The sequence below is a fragment of the Gymnoscopelus microlampas genome (genome assembly GCF_963454915.1).
Source record: "Gymnoscopelus microlampas genome assembly, chromosome: 13".
Lineage (NCBI taxonomy): Eukaryota > Metazoa > Chordata > Actinopteri > Myctophiformes > Myctophidae > Gymnoscopelus > Gymnoscopelus microlampas.
The window spans coordinates 35548985-35568504 of record NC_139950.1 but is presented as its reverse complement, the minus strand read 5'-3'; the positions used below and the strand labels follow the sequence as shown (position 1 = coordinate 35568504).

The 19520-nt window shown below is 41.0% G+C and overlaps 1 protein-coding gene across 1 annotated transcript; it reads left to right on the top strand.

Moving 5' to 3' along the window:
- Positions 1 to 3439: 3439 nt before the first annotated feature.
- LOC311058770 (max-interacting protein 1-like) lies at positions 3440 to 13612 on the top strand. The gene is made up of 6 exons (XM_084076242.1): positions 3440 to 3743; positions 5403 to 5502; positions 5764 to 5793; positions 7443 to 7557; positions 10110 to 10275; positions 10702 to 13612. Exons 1-6 carry the CDS (start codon positions 3521 to 3523, stop codon positions 10863 to 10865), a joined length of 798 nt encoding a protein of 265 aa, XP_083932368.1. The 5' UTR covers positions 3440 to 3520; the 3' UTR covers positions 10866 to 13612.
- Positions 13613 to 19520: the final 5908 nt, after the last annotated feature.

Below are 19520 nucleotides of genomic sequence, written 5' to 3'. Positions count from 1 at the left end.
AGCCTGGAGAGACAAAATAGCAGTGGCCTTGTAAAACAATGCTCTCTGTTTAGTGATAATTGTCTGTGAAGCTGTATAATCAGTCTTCTGCCATCACATGAATGGGTGTTGTCATGGTAATCCACAGAGGAGGCCTATGGAGACAAAGAGGGTATTTGGTGTCTCCAACAGGTGTTCATGTCATGTTAAGGGAGTGAGAGATCCATACCTTCCCAGACCGCAGACCCCATCCCCCTTCCTATGAGGTGACATAAGATGGCGAACGCAAAGCCAAAGATAACAATGCATATCACAGGTGATGGCAACTCAAAATATATTCTCTATATTAATTATTCAGAAACCAAGTTAATTTGAAATCTTAAGTTTAAAAGAAAAAGCATGATAATTTAATTGACAAGAGGGTGAACATTCCCTGGCTGTAGCCCTAGTAGAACAAAAACAGCATCAGTTCTAATCTGTTCTGATACATCATGTCAGATTGACATCCTGTACTTCCGTTATTGTCTGAACAATCCTTTACGATGTGGGGATGACGAAGCTTAGTGTGAGCTCCTCCGTCTCTGTCAGTGTTAATGAGAGGAGGGCCGTAGAGGCTTGCTTAAGGAACAGGTGACACTCTCAGGCCTGCTGCAGTGTCCTGCTGTGACCTCGGGACAAAATGCACTCATTGTGTGAAAACAATGGGACACGGCTACACGATGCCTAAACTAATCAGACCTCTAAAGACCACCAGCACGTTGAAGACAGCCAGATAGATACATTGCAAACTGTAATTTCAGATGTTACTTCCGTAAGATCTTTTTTTTTCTTTTTTCTTTTTAAATAACTCTTTGCTTTCTGTTAAATAATGCATGCCATGCCGTTTACTGCTGAGGGAGAGTTGAGGGCTGTTTGGCACATGGTTCACATACATACACACACATGCATAGACACACAAGCACTGGCAAATGCACACCGTGTGACTTTGCGTCCTCTGTGTGACAGCCGAGCCACCGGTGTAATCCTCAGGCTTTTCAGATTACTCCAGTTGGGGTCACATTCTACACCATCCCACAGTGGGTCAGCTTTCCGTGCAGTCAGTGCCAGCATGCTGCATACACAGTCTACAAATGAGCCTTTCAGCAGAGACCACAAGCCTGTTTTGCTCAAATGCTGTCATTTATAAAACCCCATTACCTATCTGTCTGTCCCTGTTTACCTGAACACATGTTAAAATGCAAAATTAAAAACCGATTTAGAACCTGTGTGTGTGAGAGAGAAAGAGAGAGCACAATTTCACACGAGTGCATCACTAAACTAGAACCATCTGTGTGTGTGTGTGTGTGTGTGTGTGTGTGTGTGTGTGTGTGTGTGTGTGTGTGTGTGTGTGTGTGTGTGTGTGTGTGTGTGTGTGTGTGTGTGTGTGTGTGTGTGTGTGTGTGAGGCCTTGCCAGGCAGCTGAAATAGACTCCATGGGAGGGTGTTCTCTCTCACAGGCGTCCGTTACAGGGCTGGCCACACATCTGCAGCGGGCCGGCCATCTGCACCCATTGTCTCAGCGGTACAACACAACACACACAGCCCCACATGCATGGCTGCACCTTTAGAGGCAGACTCTCCACCCTAGGCTCTCCTCCCCTTTCTGTCGGGTGGAGAGAGGAAGGGTGGGGGGTTTGACTTCTTAATCAGTCAAAGACATAATGGTCAGGGTCAGGCCAACTACGAGTGAATTCAATTTCAAGGTTAGTTCTGCTAGTATGGTGCTGTTCACCTAGAGCAGTAGTTCTCAACCTTTTCTGGATCAGGGCCCTCTTGAAAATCTCAAAAGAGTTTGCGGCCCACTCATCTGAACACTTGACTTCGGCTGCCATGTTAAGTGTTCATGCAATATCCTCCCTGGCCCACAGGTTGAGAATCACTGACCTATAGAGGTTAGCTTTTGCTGGTGGAATGATGTGTGATACTTTCACAGCATCACACACACACACACACAGCATCACACACACACACAGCATCACACACACACACAGCATCACACACACAGCATCACACACACACACACACACACACACAGCATCACACACACACACAGCATCACACACACACAGCATCACACACACACACACACACACACACAGCATCACACACACACACACACACACACACACACACACACACACACACACACACACACACACACACACACACACACACACACACACACACACACACACACACACACACACACACAGCATCACACACACACACACACACACACACACACACACACACACACACACACACACACACACACACACACACACACACACACACACACACACACATTCCCTAACCTGATGCGTTGGGCCTGAAAACAAAACACGGCAGCTCATTGATGTCAACATTAATCCAAGCACAATTTGCTGTTGTGGAAATCTGTGCTGTCTCTATGTAGATTTGGCATATTCTTGCAGTGGTAGCTACAGTACACTGAGGGTGGGACAAGAGACTACGACGAGAAATGTAGCTTACACTTGTGCAGAGAACAATGGATTTATTGTGGGAAAATAATCTAGAAAATTGTTTCTCTGGTCATTTGGATTAATTACATTATACCTATGGGGAAATATTTTAAATTCATGACTTCTGGGGGTGTAATCAATCACCTCAAAGTCCCACATGGCATTCTCCTTAGACACATTACTTGATTGAATCCTGACCATGCACTTTGTCAGGGACTGACAACAAGAGTGCACATACATAGACACACAATGCAATTACTCTATAGTTGAGAGGAAACCTGGCGTTTGTCCTTGACATGGAGGTTGCACTATTGATAATTCCTGATGAATGTCTTGTGTTTTCATGCAGCCCACAAATGTCAAGACATAGCGTGTTTAAATGTGAGTCTGTCTCACTAGAACTACTGTGAAACATTTGATTTGTTGCGAATATAAATGTAGGGGAATCGGAGGAGGAAGTTCAAGAAAGAAGTTGTGTAGCTCATTGGTTCTCAAAGTGGGGGTCCTTGGGGGGGGGGGGGGGGGGGGGGCAGATAGCAGTGAAAATGTGTGCAAATCTTTGAATGTATATATATACATATATTATTTTTTAAGCAAACATTTTTTACTCAAATCTTTGCTTCTGGAGGTCCCTGGAACAAAACATTTCCAGGTTTGGGGGTCCACACTCCACAGCCAAATAAATATCAATGGGGGTCCTTGACATGAAAAAGTTTGATAACCACTGGTGTAACCGGCCCTATATTGCACACAGTTCTGTCATTTATGACTCTCCTCCTGCAATAGGCTATCGATAATGAGGATTTATTATGGCAGAGTTGACAATGAATGCAATGTGCATGCGTTAGTGGGAGGGATTATCCACCAAGTAGGGCAAGAGGCTGAAGCAAGGACTGCAATTCCATCCAGGATCCAGCCTAGTTCATTTCACTCATCCTCATCCGCTCACTGCGAGGAGATCCCTTTCAGTGTCGCTTATTTATTTGTCAATCACAGGGTCTAACAATCTTTGGTAAAAAATGGTGAAATACATGCGACAGCACCACCGAGAGCTGCAATCCGGAGAGGTCCTCTCGGAATCGGACGCGTCTATCGTGGATCCACAGGATTTTAATAATGACATGTCTGATGAATATTCCTTCAAATGTTCCGCAATGGACCAGATCGGCACTTTTATGAGAAACGTGCAAGTGCTGCTCGATGCGGCGAGTTACATTGAGAATGTGGAAAAGAACAACGGAAGTAAGTGACCAGTTGGGAATAATGAACACGTAATGCCTGCAGAGCAGACATTCAGACAACAATAGAAGTGAAGGCGACCACAGACGCGCATAGGAGAGATGAATTGGCCTGCTGTATATCGCATCTGTTGGGGGAAATATAACACATCCAACCTCGTTTTAAGCCTTGCAAAAAAAAAGAACATCATTTGAATGAAAGAAAGGCATACGATGCCTACAACTTGTGTTGCATATGCTGCAATTTTATGGAGACATCATTTGTCTTTTAAAGGCATTGGCCATTGTGTCTAACAACACAATAATAAGATCATCTACTGTCTTTTAAATGAACCATGTAACACGTATAGCCTATGAGAGGGCTGATATAAGTTTGCCTATTCTATGACTAAAGGCCTGCTAAATCCCACATTGCACGGGATAATGCGTGTCTAAATGTAGGCTATTTTCGAGGCTCAAAGTTTCTCTTTTAACTGTAATTTCATGCTGTAGTTTTACTCTTCTATCAAGTAAAATGTGTGCAATTCCTAACTGGTGATGTGTGTTGGAAGAATATTGCATTGCGTATAACGCTACTACATAAATGGAAAGTTAAACATGTAGAATTTTCTTCCCCAATTGAGAAATATGTCAATTCAAAGCCCAGCTATCATTTTCAGAGGCAGCCTGCGAGTGTTGCCAGATTGTGCGAGATAAACAAGCAACCAGGTCTAGGGAAAAGAAAGCCCACAACAGGCAACTTAGGCCACATGAGCATTTTAAACCTATATGCATCGGCTATTTGTTAATAGCCGATCCACAAGCTCACAGAGCTTTAGAAACAAGCCCAAAAAAACGCTACTTGCCAATATTTTACAAGCAACATTACAGAAAAAAATAAGCCCAAAGTCGCTTATAATAAGCAGACATGGCAACACTGGCAGCCTGCGCTTCCTTGTATCTGTACATGGTTTCCACATGGAACACATTGGAGCCTTTTGATTGGATCGGAATCATTGCTCCAGCTGTAGAGTCACTGCAAACTGTCCAATCACACGTGGGTTCATGTCTCACGTCGCATGTTACTGGGTCGGACTCATGGGGTCGGACAGTGGCATTATGGGATTTGTAGTACCCTATAATCCAACCGAATTCTTAAACCCCATATGGGTAACCGGAGTCCCTCAGGGCTGAATACTAGTGTAGTTTCTGTTTTTTGTTATCGTGGGGGAAGCTTTTGCTGAAAATAGGCCGACAAGCTGCTTGTCGATCTGCTATTTTCAGCGAAAGCTTTCCCCACAATACGGATGCTGGGGTTCAAGTGGTTAATTTGACTTGATTTATTTATTTTATCAAATGGCCTAATTTGTTGTCATATTTATCAAGTGGGCATAAACTGACATTGATTATTTGAAAGATGGCTGAAGTAATGAGATGCTTATATAATAGGCTACATCCTGGAATATCTGATAATTATGTACATTTTTTAGAAGTGATCTGCATTAAAAGCTGTAGACAGCCCAGGTTTTAAATTATGATGTGAGTGTGATCCTGGGTTCACACTCCAAATATCTCATGGGAAACTAAATACATGATGGTTAACCCTAACAGTTATTTATATTATATCATTTCTCAAACTGAGAAACTGTAATTAATCTTTCCTTTTCTTTTTTTTCGTCAACAGAATGTGAACATGGGTATGCTTCAACCTACCCGGCAAGTGAGATCACACATCAGAAACAAAGAAAATTCAAGAACAAGAAATTGGATAATATTCACAATAGGTAGGTCATACAAATATCTGAGTGTTATCTTCATATATTAACTTTCTATAACTAATATTTGCAGTTTTTTTTGTGTATCACATTACAAAATCAGTCAAGGATTGATAGATTGATAGATAATTATCATTGATCAATCAATGATAATGATGATGATTATTTCTATTACATGGTCATGCTATTATTGAACCAAGTGTGGTATGTTTTATTTTGTGCTACTGTGAATAGAATAAATAATTGTATTTTATATCTATATTTTTTCAGGTCAGCACACAATGAACTTGAAAAGAATAGGTGAGTAGAAGAGAGAGAGTTGTTACATTGTTTTTTTTAAAGGAAAAAACAAGCAGTATTTAAAAAACAAGAATAAAAGGTTAAATGAGATACAAGAATAAAAGGTTAATTGAGGACATGCTGAGACGTTCTGTCTTGTACTGCTCAAACGCCTTCAGATCAATAACTCAGTCATACTTCAATCAATCTTTTCAATGTGTGCTGCTGAATATACCAGGTTTATAAATGACTGTAATGTAATAATGGGGGTGGACAGAAGTTGCACAGAAAGGGGGAAATCCTTAAAACTGGTTTAGCAGTGCAGTTCCCAGGGTCTTAGCTGCCAGCTGTCTCAAAATAGAGAATCAAGTTTATAATCCAAAAACAATCCCTGCTATGTGTTCCTTTTGCATGTCCTGTTGCTATATGTGTCCGTTTTGTATTTACCTCTCACGGAGTCACCGTCCTAATAGGTCGTTGTGCCGCTGAGGAAGACCTATTAGGTTGAAACGTGTCCGTTGTCTCTGTCTGTGAAAAAAAAAAACTGTGAAAAGGACATTCATTGTGTGCTGGCTATTTCCTCACTTTCATGACATTATTTAGCCGTGCACCTTAAGACTTTTATTTTATCTGGAGTGTCTTCTGCTTTGCAGTCATTTCTCTCTGGTTCCATATGTGAAATATGTTGACCATACCATCTGTGTAATGAACAACAGCACCCTAAGGCATTTCAATATCATCACATGGACTTCAAACAATGGCTTTATTATCCACCTACTGCACAGGATAGAGGTGTCCGTTTTGCAAGGCAAATGAGAGGGAGGTGTAATTCAGCCTCTGTAGCGGCACTGTTCCTGGAGGACATTATGACATTTATGCAGTCAGCAAACGGGAACCTTCTGTTTCCAGACACCAGCGCTCCTTCCTGGGAGCTTCTCAACCACACATCTAAAAGCAGCTTGTTTATATTGCTGCAGGGCCAAGCTGGGCCTTTTCTCTGAAAAAAGAAACTAACGTCAGGGCACATTTCTCCTAAGAATAACTGGTCACTTAATCTCCAAAGAGCCGACATTGTGTATGGAAGAGTTGAGGTGTGGGCTATCAGAGATGAAAGCTTGAAATCCTGAGCCCAGGGAAATGAAAGAATACTTCATGCTCAAACATGTTTTCCTATTACAAAATGGCAGCCAGTGTAGAGAGAGGTGATGACGTCACAACTTGACCTACATTTTATTCCATTATTTGAAAGGAAAGAGGTTTTCTTTTCAATGCCATTACAAGCGTTCTTTCAGACCACAGACACAGAGACCTTGGTGGATCAAATTGGAACAGTCTGGCTGATCTCAGCAGCTTTGAAAACTGTGGCCAGACAGATCCATAAGTAATTGCAGGAGGAGCATTGGTCAGCTTATGTAGCTAACACACAGAATGGACAGAAAGATACATAACTAAAGCTAGCATGCATTAATCATTATACTTAAAACTAAAAGGAGATAAATAAAATATTGACCACAATGGACAAAACAACAAAACAGGAGATGAATTTAGTCATTTCAAAAACTCAACTCAGTCATTTAGTCTACTACACTAATTATGTAGAAGTGCAATACAGTCATTGCATACAGTGGGAAGTATCTTGCAAATAAGTGATTGTTTCTTTCCTCCCATAGAAGAGCACATCTCCGCCTGTGTTTGGAGAGGTTGAAGTCCCTCATACCTCTGGGACCTGACTGCAATCGACACACTACACTGGGACTGCTCAATAAGGCCAAAGGGCATATCAAGGTGGGGTAGTCAAAATCAGTCGCATGGTCAGGGGCGCAGGAGTGTCATAGGAGCAAATGGAAGCCTGTATAAATTAGATTCTGAGCACATTACCACAACTTGATCCAGGAACGAGAAGAATTACTGCAAATCACTTTCTTCTCCTGATTGCTCACTTGTTACTAAAGAACCAAGTAGCACTAAAAACACTTTTCTTGGCCTAGACCGTGGCGTCGCGGTCTAGGCACCCTGGTTGCAAATCCTTAATAGCAGTGTGCCGCGGGTTCGCGTCCCGTTCCCGTCGGCCTTTCCTGCATGTCTTCCCCCCATTTCTCTCCCCATTCTTCCTGTCAGACTACTTTCCCTGTCCCTCTCCAATAAAAACAATAAAAAAATACCAAAAACAAATCTTTAAAAAAAAAAAAAAAACACTTTTCTTGAGTTAGTAAATGATGTATGATGCTAGCAATTCATTCTTGTCCCTGTCTCGAGTCCCCCAGTTTATTAGCGCTCTCTTTTAGAATTCTGTGACGCTGCACTGTACTCCATGTCTCTGGAGTACCATCTTGGTAGACACACACTTGATAGACGCACGCACGCCCTAACTATCAATAATTTAGCTGGGGATCCCCTCTACTATGTTCAGAGAAGATATTTATTGAAGCGGGGGGACAGGAGCCAAGTTTAGACACCTGGGGGACTCAGATCAACTAAGTATATAGTGAACCCATTTAGACCTGAGGCCGATTCTAAAAACGCCTTCTAAAACCTAACCATAGTTTTCTGAAAACGTTCAAATTCTTACTAAAAATAAAAAATAAAAAATGATGTTACTATATTATAGCAACAACTAATGAGACACAGAGGTGGCATCCGGATTGAAAGGTATAACAACGTATAGGTAGCAACAGGTCTCAATGGGTTAAGTGGTTAAGTCATATTCCTTGGTGGAAAAGTGAGGCCTGTTTATTCAAAGCGTAGTACTAGCACATCCGTGGCCCAGGTGCTAGACAAACAAAGTATCATGAAAAAAAGAATAGAGTCTGCACACTGGTAAAGTTGCAAAAAGCTCAACTTGGTAATTTATTGCTCGTCAACGTTTCGGCCTGTTCAGACCTTCATCAGGACATATCAAATGTCCTGATAAATGTTTATTCAAAGCAACATGACATGCTCTTGATTCTATTTCTCCTCCCTCAGAGGGCCGATGTTGCATAATGGCATTCAGAACAGACCTGTTACCAACTGAGGTGCAGTGGTGGAAAAAGTACTCAAATGTTTTACTTAAGTAAAAGTATCAATACTGCAATATAGAAGTACTCTGTTACAAGTGAAAGTTCAAAATTTACTTGAGTAAAAGTATAAAAGTATTGGTATCAAAATGTACTTAAAGTACCAAAAGTAAAAGTACTAAAATATTTGAAAATAGCAGATCTACAAGCTTACAACGCGTCGCGCTGCGACGCGTTGTGAGCTTGTAGACCGGCTATTTTCAAATAGCTTAGGTATAAAATATAGTTAAAGTGGTTAATGTATATTTCATATCATAATTTACATCTGAAAAGTAACTAGTAACTAAAGTTTTCAAATAATTGTAGTGGAGTAAAAGTACAATATTTGCCTCTGAGATGTAGTGTAGAAGTAAAAGTATTGGAAAGTAAGTACAGTACTTAAGTAAATGTACTTAGTTACTTTACACCACTGCTGAGGTGTCACAGTAAACTTAAAATCAATCTCTGACCAATCACAGACACATCACAGTGTCATAAGATGCCCATTTTTCCTGTCATACAAACCTAGGAAAGGAGCATAGAAGCGTCAACAAGTAAAGGCTGGCAGTTGCTCGCTAAAAGCTCTATAATTATAATCCATGTAAAAGTGTAAATAAATTAGAGCAAATTAAATGCTTTCACAAAACCAGGGGCTATTAAATTGCTATTAAACTACTTAAACCTAAACTAGAATATTTAAGTGATTGGACAGTGCAGAATTTTGGGAAGCTGACATTACAGCACATCTCAGTGTAACAGCTAATAGACATTTCCATAGTACATGAAAATAAAGTAGTTTCCACAGTGTAACTTCAGTTCTTCAACGACTAAGGATATTAGTCTTGTAATCTGAGTGGCCATATCCACAGTTGCCCTTGTTTTGCCACCAACAGTAAATCCTACTCCACAATTGGCCAGCATTCATGGAATTACTTTGCTACTACAGCTATGTGGATGCGTTTATATTTATAGCACAGTCAAATGCAGATGGATTCCTATTTAATTATTGAAGCTTAAAGTGCACCTGTTTAAAGTAACTTCTTTTGGTGGGTAGGGGGTGGGCACACCATACACAAAATGGCTTTCCAGGAACAATGGACTACATAAGACTTTCAAAACATGGAGGGTCACGCTAATTAAAATTCCAAATTCCAATTCTCAAATTGACAAGACGACAAACGTTGCGGCTATCCAGCCTTCATCAGACACTGATGAAGTTTTAAGAATTGACTTATAAGAAGACACTATTTCCATTTTCTATGCAATGAGACAATAACTTAAAAAATCTCTCTCTGTTGTCAGAAACTTGAAGAGATGGACCGCCGGAGTCAGCACCAGCTGGAGATCCTGGAGAGGGAGCAGAGGCACCTGCAGAGGCAGCTATCCCACCTGCAGACCCCTGGAGAGAGGATCCGCACGGACAGTCTGGGCTCCCGTGTGGATTCGGATCGCTCAGAGTCTGACAGAGGTAGGGGAAACTCATACAATCAAAGAGCAAGCTTAAAGAAACCGAGTTTCAAATGCTGGTGGCAAGAATTGTGTCCGTGTCTTTCTTAATGCCTCCAATCTGTGTACACATTTAAAGGGCAACTTCACCAATATTTAGCGCGAATCCTCACATTCAGTTGTGAGGAGAAAGGGGAAATCTGATTTAAAACCGTCCAACGAGTCCTGTATGTCGAGAGCTCACTCTTGGCATCGGAAAATGCCTACATGAAACTTGTTGAAACACGTTGTTTGATGTGGCATGGCATTTACGTATAATTTAGAATTGAGCTATGAAAGTATGGCTTTATGATAACACTATGTGGTTACGTTACAACAGTATAGATTATATAGGATACTTTATTGGGATTATAATGAATATATTTTGTGTACTTTGTGTGTTGAACAGAAGAGATCGAAGTGGATGTGGAAAGCACTGAGTTCTCCCATGGAGAATTGGACAATGTTAGCACCAGTGGTGGTAGCGACCTGGATGACCACAGCAGTCGGCAGAGCTCGGCCAGTGATGAGGGCTACTCCACCTGCAGTCTAAAACTGGCCTTCTCTGCTTAAAGCACCAGCCTATCCTCTCAACTTCAGCTGCAGTCGTACATGGCTTTACACCTTTAAAGAACCAGCCTACAGCTCCATTTGTCCTCGCAGTTTAAGCTAATCTGCTCATGTCCTCAATGATGAACCAGCCTGAATCCCATCTCTGTCGGAAGTGTGGAACTTCTGCTCTTCACCCAAGAACCAGCCTTAATCTCAACTCAGTCCAAACATTTTAAATGGTCTTCTACCAAGGACCTGTCGTGATTTAAATGGACATTTTCCGCTAAATACCGAGGCCCAAGTTTAACCTGCTCTTGCAGTATAGAATTTTTCAAATTTCCACGTTAAATTATAACCTTGTTTCCCCCAGAACCAGCTTGAATCAACAGTGCCTGCTGCCAGTTCTCTATTCTAAACCTCTAGGAGACCTGTGGTCACACCAGTGTCCAAAACAGAATGGGCAACTGTACCTGCATCCCAAGTTAATCTTCTGAAACCAGCGGTGGGGGGGACCCTTCTTAAAACCAGCTAGATGTTCTCCAGTGAAAAGGTTGCTCCATTTGCCTTGTAAAAACTACACTTTTTCTTTGAAAACCCCAAGAGAGATTCAATCGGAAACGGCACTTCTTGTCAGTCAACAAGCTAGTGGCAAGGGCTACTTTGTCTGCATTCCAAGATGATATATTGCACATTTAGACGTATGCTTTAGGACCCCCACAGCCATCCCAGAGCCATGTGGCATCCCTCTTCCATGACTGGAATACAGTCTTATCCAAACAGGCGGTTCAGTCCGCTAACTTGATTCTAATTTATTTTGCATATGATTAGCATATGTGTAGTATTTATTTTTGTTATATTTAATTGTACTGTTGTTAAGTCGTGGTCATGCTTAAGTGAGAGAGAGAGAGAAAAAAAAGACTAAAAACTGCTATTTGAATTTGAATTTTATTTTCTTATTTTGTTATCAATATTTTTGTTACCAGCATTCCTGGACAAAATATTCCCCCTTTTGAGGTTTATGCTGTGCTACAAGATAGGCTTGATATATTACTTAATATTTTGTTTAAATAATCACTCACACCCCATTTAAAGTGTAAGCAAATACAATGAAACAACTTTAATACAATTTAAATAATTTTAAAAGTAATAAGCTGTCCAAGCACAAGGCGTAAGCAATAACAGTTTTGTCAACTCCTCAGTGTTGGTTGGTTTTGCTGCAAAAATTGTGTCCGTCCAACACTAAGGTGAAATTGCTAGTTTTCTATATATCAACAATTATTAGTAATCAGCAGTACAGAAAATGATTGTAATGGTAGAAACAAAGCTATGGTGCATGTGTATTGAATGTAGCCTTCCTAATTATGTTGTAATGTGCTTTGGATTGACAATATGTCTTTAAAATATGCCTGTAGCATGAACAACATGGACACGAATAGTAATTTTGGTTTAGAGTCCACCATTTAGTCTTTTTCTATAGTTGTAAAGCATTCTACGGTAAAGAATAATAATACTTTTTAATCATTTTGAGACTACCCATGAACTATTAAATATCAATTTGACTGCACTGCAAAAAAACACTATACACAAAGAAACCAAATACGACAGCCGATTTATCTAAATTGTTTTCTGGTACCAGTTCTAAATACATCATTAACCACCAAATGTGTCTTAACATGGCCAAATTGACTATTGCACAAAGTTCCTAGTCTTTTTTTCAACATCTGTTTGTGAAACTCTAAAATGCACTATGACAAAGACTTGTCAAGGAAGTATGTCTAAGCACAGTCCAGAATTATAAAGCTGCATTGTGCGATACACGGCCCGTACCGCTAAACAAGCCAGTATGTTTCAAAACAAGGCAGCTCTCCCCCTCCCCTTTGCACCTCCCCTGGCTCCCCTTCCTCATGATTTTGATAAGTGCTCTGTAAACAAAGTGTATTAATATATTATCCCATCTCTCCAAAAACAGACTACAACAGTTAAAGTGAGAGAACTTCCAGCAGGCTATTACCAAATCGTTGTAATGGCCATTCAGCCCCAAGTACAGTAAGAAGTCATACTGTGCTGTAAAATCTGCCACAACAGAATTTGACCCATTAAAACCGGGAAAGCAACTGTGTCATTTAAGATTGTATCTATATATCGTCTCTGTCGGGTGGAAACCTCATATGTCCAAAACTGTTGCTTTTCAGGATTCAAATTCAAAAGCATCAAAAGTAGCAGATCTACAAGCTCAAAACGCGCCGCTTCGTGCCACGTTTCAAGCTGGTGGATCTGCTATTTTTTATGCTTTTGTGTGACGCTATAGTATGATCCAGTAAGGCATTAATTTACGAAAAAACACAAAAAGTTTGAATATGGAGATAAAAGTTTTTTTCCGACAGCAACGATATTATAGCAACATAGGTTTTTCTGAAAACTGGTCTTAATGGGTTAAAGATTGACGGAGGTGCAAGGTGTTTCTTCAAATCTCAAAAGGAGCTCGGGAAGGGGAGCCCAAAATCTTAGGAAGAGCATAGTCAGGCCGGAATTGACAACATGCTTTAACCAGCGTATGCACATATTGGTCGGTGGTGCTTTGACTCAATGTGAAACCTTCATACAGCGCATTGTTTTCGGGCCTTGTGACTATTGAAAATATCGTACAATGCAGCTTTAATTAGCAATCAAGTTTGACTTTTGCAAAACAAGCTGCTGGTTCCCTGCTAATACTTTGATTCCTGATTATTGTGTCCCTGGGATCTTAAAATAAAGCTCTGCCATACTGACTGTTGTTATTATCTCTGCCAGGGGAGATTATATTTTCTCCCTGGTCCATGTGTATCTGTCTGTCCACAGCTAATCTTGCAAATGCCAAGACCGATCATTGTCGTATTTCTTGCACACTGCCAGCAATGGAATCCATTCTCAACTATTTTCCAAATCGATCAGTGGACAACTATGTTGTTTTTTGTGAATTAATAACCTCAGGCCTACCATGCCTGCAGGCTATGGGATACACATCCGCAAAGCTATGGAGCGGAACTAGCCAGTTGGCTGGATGCTGTCTGTCCGGCTTATGAGAGCTACACTATGCCAGATCACTCCTGTCCCTTCGGCTGTAGCCGTGCAACTGTTGCATCGTAGTTGATATTCTATGCATAGATAGATAGATAGATAGATAGATAGATAGATAGATAATTTAACAAATTGATTTAATCTATAATTAAAATATTATTGATTTTAATAAAGCAATTTTCAAAAGTAGTGAAAATATCAGATCTACAAGCTCACATCATTGAGCACATGAGCTTGTACATTGGCAATTTTTGTGTAAATATATAATAAGGTAGTTATCAAATAATAAATGGAATAGTAGTGGAATAGAAGTAAAATGATAGAAATTTGGAAATACTCCAGTAAAGTACAAAATCCAAAAAGATTACTTAGGTACAGTACTGGAGTAAATGTACTTAGTTTTACTTTCCACCACTGGATAACACCCATTCAGAGTCTCCACCGCAGACCAAAGATATGTATTTTTATTCATTTAAGTAAAGAGACATTATTAACTTCTAAACCTAACCAGGTATTACAGCTGGTATGTTGGGTGGGCTTATAATGTTTTCAAATATAACCCTCAAGAATGGAATCAAGTCATTTTGAGGCAGAAACTGGTGGCAGGTGGACAAATGAGTTATAGTGGCTTCTTTAAAGATATGTCAACAGGTAAATTGCACTGGGTGGGCTATAATCTATGAACTATAACCCTCAGGAATTAAATAATTAATTAATAATGAATCAATGGGTACATTGAGTGGGCTGTAATCTTTAAATTTTACAGATAATATAACGCTAACCGTATTTTAAAATATAACTTTCTTTAAGCCTCCAAAATGAAAGTAATTGAAGGCAGGGGGAAACAAACAAAACAACTTTGTCACCAGTTAGAAGCTGTATGGTTGTTGCTGATTTTGTCCACTTGAGGGCGACAAAGACCAAAGAATAAAAATAGATGCCTCTCCATGCTGTGTGTGGAGGGGGCAGGGCGGCCATGGTGGTCAATTATAAATGATTGAACTGCTGTTGTGTAATTGTATTTAAAAAAAAACATTACAATATTTTATTTTTGAAGGGAAGGGGGGGGGGGGTAGGTTAAGACTTTGATAGGGGCCAGTTTGGAATTGCAGCCTCCTGAAGGTGATTCTTTAGGGCAGTTTTGAAGTGAGTAGGGTTTTACACTCCTTTACTCCTTTGGGTAGGGCATTCCACATGTTTGTTGTATAGCATGAGAAAGAGTTCATTCCCTTGTTTGTGCCAAATCTGTGTTGAACATGATCAGTGGGAGCTGCCTCTGGTGTTATGATCGTGGACTTCAGTTCTGCTTGCTGCGTTTCAGACAGACACACATACTGTTTAGACACTGTTTACACATTTTGACCAAAATACTATCAATACTTTTTGTTCCTAGAAAGAGGCAAAAGCACAATAAATGTGTGTTTTGAAATGTAGTGGAGTGAAGTAAGAGACACTCACAAAATGTACTTCATTGCTGTAAGTCATCATTGAAAATAAATGTATAAATGACCAGGGAGACAAACAGACAAATACAACTCCTGTCCTGTGCAGTTTAATAGGAATAAATAGTACCATTACAACACCCTTCTATTAATAATAATAATAATTTGATCCTGGGGGGTAAATGCACTTTTCAGCTTCACCCAGCTGATTGCTGCTCATAGTTAGGGGTCCAGTGTCTACAGGGGTGATGCAACTTTTATGATGGAGAGAGCCACTATATTTCCACACTCACTCCAGAGGGCCGCAAGCATACTGTCGGGGAAAAAAACCTCTTGTCTTCATAATTTCACTTTTTTTCCCGTAAATTAATGCCCCACTTCGTCATTCTGTGTCACACAAAAGTAGCAAAAATAGCCGATCTACAAGCTCAAAACGCGCCACAGTCCGAGGCGTTTTGAGCTTGTAGATCTGCTATTTTTTTTATTGGAATCCTGAAAAGTAAAATCTGTATTTCATTTCAAATGCATTTAGTTTCTTTATGAACTTCAATACAAATACACTGGACATAAAAAAGACAATATCATTTTAATAATAGTCATTAAGCTACTAATATAGACTGAAGTAATTAAAGCGGGTCATGTTTGCATGTTTGGAATTGTAACAACTGAAATCAATAAAATATCAGTATTCCGGCCGCATTAAGTGAAGGAGGGGGTCGCATGCAGTATATGGCCCCCAGGTTGGCAATTGTCAGTGTTTCTAACCCATTGACATGGTGAGACATTATCGTGGCCGGGAAACAAACCCGGGACTTTCTCTTTGTAGGTGGGCTCTCTACCCATTCAGCTATAGTAGCCCTTTTAAACACACCAGTGGATCTCAAACATTTACATGTCACAGACCCCGAAAACACAGAGGCTCTGATCATCATTAGTGTTGATTGAAAGCAAACTGGGATCCATTCACTCAGACTGATGTGAGCAATGCTTATTAGATATAAATAGAAGGCAGGTGAGAGATGCCAGGGATGGATCACTTCAATGGAACCTGTCCCCTCTGCTGCAGGTAAATACAAACTGTTTGAATGATATGAAAATGACATCTTTTTAGCCTGAATATTTAACATTATTGTTTAAGAATTGGGTTTGTAGCCTAAACTAAACCATAGCCTACAACTAAACCACAACTACTAAAACCAACCCAATCAGTTGTTTTCAAAACGTTTCCATATCAAGGACTCTCATCTGACAGGGAACCCATAAGCCTACAAGATTTGTGATGTATTCCAAACAATTCCAGAAGTGTGTGTGTGCTTGTAAATATTTACAATAAAAATCTTGTACGTTGGTCCCTGGCACATGTTTTCAGATGGGGTCTGTGGCCAAATATAATTGAATTTGTGGGTCCTTGACATGTAAATGTTTGAGAACCACTAGCTGTCTTTAGTTGTGAATTTCTGATGTCTGAAAGCATGGTAGTGAAGGGGGGCATACGTTAGTCCGACAGACCATTACTCCGACTATGTGGCATCCAAAATGTGACCCTGTAGCCCTACACCTGTGGTTCTCAAACTTTAGGCCTACACCTGTGGTTCTCAAACGTTTTCATGTGAAGGACTCTCAAAATAATATGTATTTGGCCCCCTCATATATTTGGTTCCAGGGACCCCCAGAAGCAAAGCTTTGAGTTAAGCTATGAGCTTGTAGATCTGCTATTTTTGAATAGCCAAAGTATAAAAGGTTAAAGTGGTTAAAATGATTGTGATGCTGTATTAAGCCATTTTGCTGGGGACCCCCTGGAACCCCTTGGGTGTCCCTGGACCCTACTTTGAGAAACAATGGCCTACACAACTGAACTGTTTTGTCTTTCTTTCCAGAATCTGAAGTTGACCAGAAGAAGACATCTTGAGGACATGCAGGTGGCTGGAGTGACAGAGGAAGACGCAGATGGAAACGGATGATCCGCTGTGACGATCTAGGTTTCTATATCTATGGCTGTTGCTGCAGCGTGTGCAGTGAAGATGGCAGAAAGGTAGGAACTATGATGCAGTTGCTGCAGCGTGTGCAGTGAAGATGGCAGAAAGGTAGGAACTATTATACTGCTGTTGCTGCAGCGTGTGCAGTGAAGATGGCTGGAAGGTAGGAACTTTTTTAATTCTTTGCTGCTGCTGGTTCGGGTTAGGGAGGTCACTTGTGTTGCGCCATTCGCGTCATAAAATGCACCATTCGCAAAAGAAATGCGCCAATGCAAAAAAAGAGAACAATGGCCTACACAACTGAACTGCTTTGTCTTTCTTTCCAGAATCTGAAGTTGACCAGAAGAAGACATCTTGAGGACATGCAGGTGGCTGGAGTGACAGAGGAAGACGCAGATGGAAACGGATGATCCGCTGTGACGATCTAGGTTTCTATATCTATGGCTGTTGCTGCAGCGTGTGCAGTGAAGATGGCAGAAAGGTAGGAACTATGATGCAGTTGCTGCAGCGTGTGCAGTGAAGATGGCAGAAAGGTAGGAACTATTATACTGCTGTTGCTGCAGCGTGTGCAGTGAAGATGGCTGGAAGGTAGGAACTTTTTTAATTCTTTGCCGCTGCTGGTTCGGGTTAGGGAGGTCACTTGTGTTGCGCCATTCGCGTCATAAAATGCACCATTCGCAAAAGAAATGCGCCAACGCAAAAAAAGAGAACAATGGCCTACACAACTGAACTGCTTTGTCTTTCTTTCCAGAATCTGAAGTTGACCAGAAGAAGACATCTTGAGGACATGCAGGTGGCTGGAGTGACAGAGGAAGACGCAGATGGAAACGGATGATCCGCTGTGACGATCTAGGTTTCTATATCTATGGCTGTTGCTGCAGCGTGTGCAGTGAAGATGGCAGAAAGGTAGGAACTATGATGCTGTTGCTGCAGCGTGTGCAGTGACGATGGCAGAAAGGTAGGAACTATGATGCTGTTGCTGCAGCGTGTGCAGTGAAGATGGCTGGAAGGTAGGAACTTTTTTAATTCTTTGCTGCTGCTGGTTAGGGTGCTGCTGGTTAGGGTTAGGGAGGTCACTTGCGTTGCGCCATTCGCGTCATAAAATGCGCCATTCGCGTCATAAAATGCGCCATTCGCGTCATAAAAAAAACAAACGCAAAAAAACCAAAAAAAGGCACTGGTCTGGCTCTCCTGGTTTTACTAGGACAGGGTTCGATTCCCTGTGGTGCCCTGCTCATGGTTTGCGTTGCATTTAAATTTCCCTAGTTTATTAGCACTTGATTGGTTACATTGTTAGGGGGGGGGGGGGGGGGGGGCAGCAGTGTTAAAATGTGTCATAGGAGGGGGGAGGTACAGGTTAAAATGAATACATTACTGCATGCATTTCAATTTTTTCTAATCTTCAGTTCACCAATCCTCTCCCATCACCATGTCCTGAGACACTTGTTCAGACCTATAGTCTATTCTGTGTTCAGACTGTTCTGTCTGTTTAACATGGAATGATGGGGTCCTTTCCACATGCAGCAATTTTATGTTTAGCACAATAGGTTAGAGGGGAGTGCCACCCCCTGTACTTGTGTCCCTGTTGGCTTTTGTGAATCGGGACTCATTCACGTTCTAAATGAAACACAGGGTTCAGTTTATTTAAATGGATTTATGCCTGATTCTAACTTACTTTCAATTCAATTCAATTCAATTTTATTAAAGTGTCAAATCACAACAAGTTGTCTCAAGACACTTTACATGTAGAGAAGAGACCCAACATCCCACCCTGAGCAAGCAATTTTGCGACAGTGGCAACGAAAAACTCCCTCTTAATTCAACAGGAAGAAACGTCAGGCAGACCCTAGGCTCTAGGGCGGGGGCCTTCTGCCTCGACCGTGTTGGGGGAAAGAAGAGAGAGAGAAAGGGAGAGACAGAGGAGAGACAGAAAGAGATACAGTGCAAGCAGTAACAATAACAATAATAGCAAATATAATAGTGTAAGATACTAGCATATGATAGTATAATATAGTACAGCAATAGTGTGTATGCAGTATATAATGGAATAATATAAAAATGTTTAAGATAATATAATATGCGGTATAGTGTAGTGTAGTAGAAGTCCACGGTCGTGTCCAGGTGGTGCTCCATGGAGAGAGGCCCGGTCCGGTCCGCAGTCACAGTCTTGAGCCGCAGCTGGGGGTCCGTAGTAACAGTCC

What these genes read in the sequence shown, in the direction of transcription:
- LOC311058770 (XM_084076242.1), top strand. Translation starts at nt 3,521, where the DNA reads ATGGTGAAATACATGCGACAGCACCACCGAGAGCTGCAATCCGGAGAG. An exon ending in AGGCCAAAGGGCATATCAAG is followed by an intron (nt 7,558 to 10,109) that starts GTGGGGTAGTCA and finishes CTCTGTTGTCAG; the next exon opens with AAACTTGAAGAGATGGACCG. An exon ending in TCGCTCAGAGTCTGACAGAG is followed by an intron (nt 10,276 to 10,701) that starts GTAGGGGAAACT and finishes TGTGTTGAACAG; the next exon opens with AAGAGATCGAAGTGGATGTG.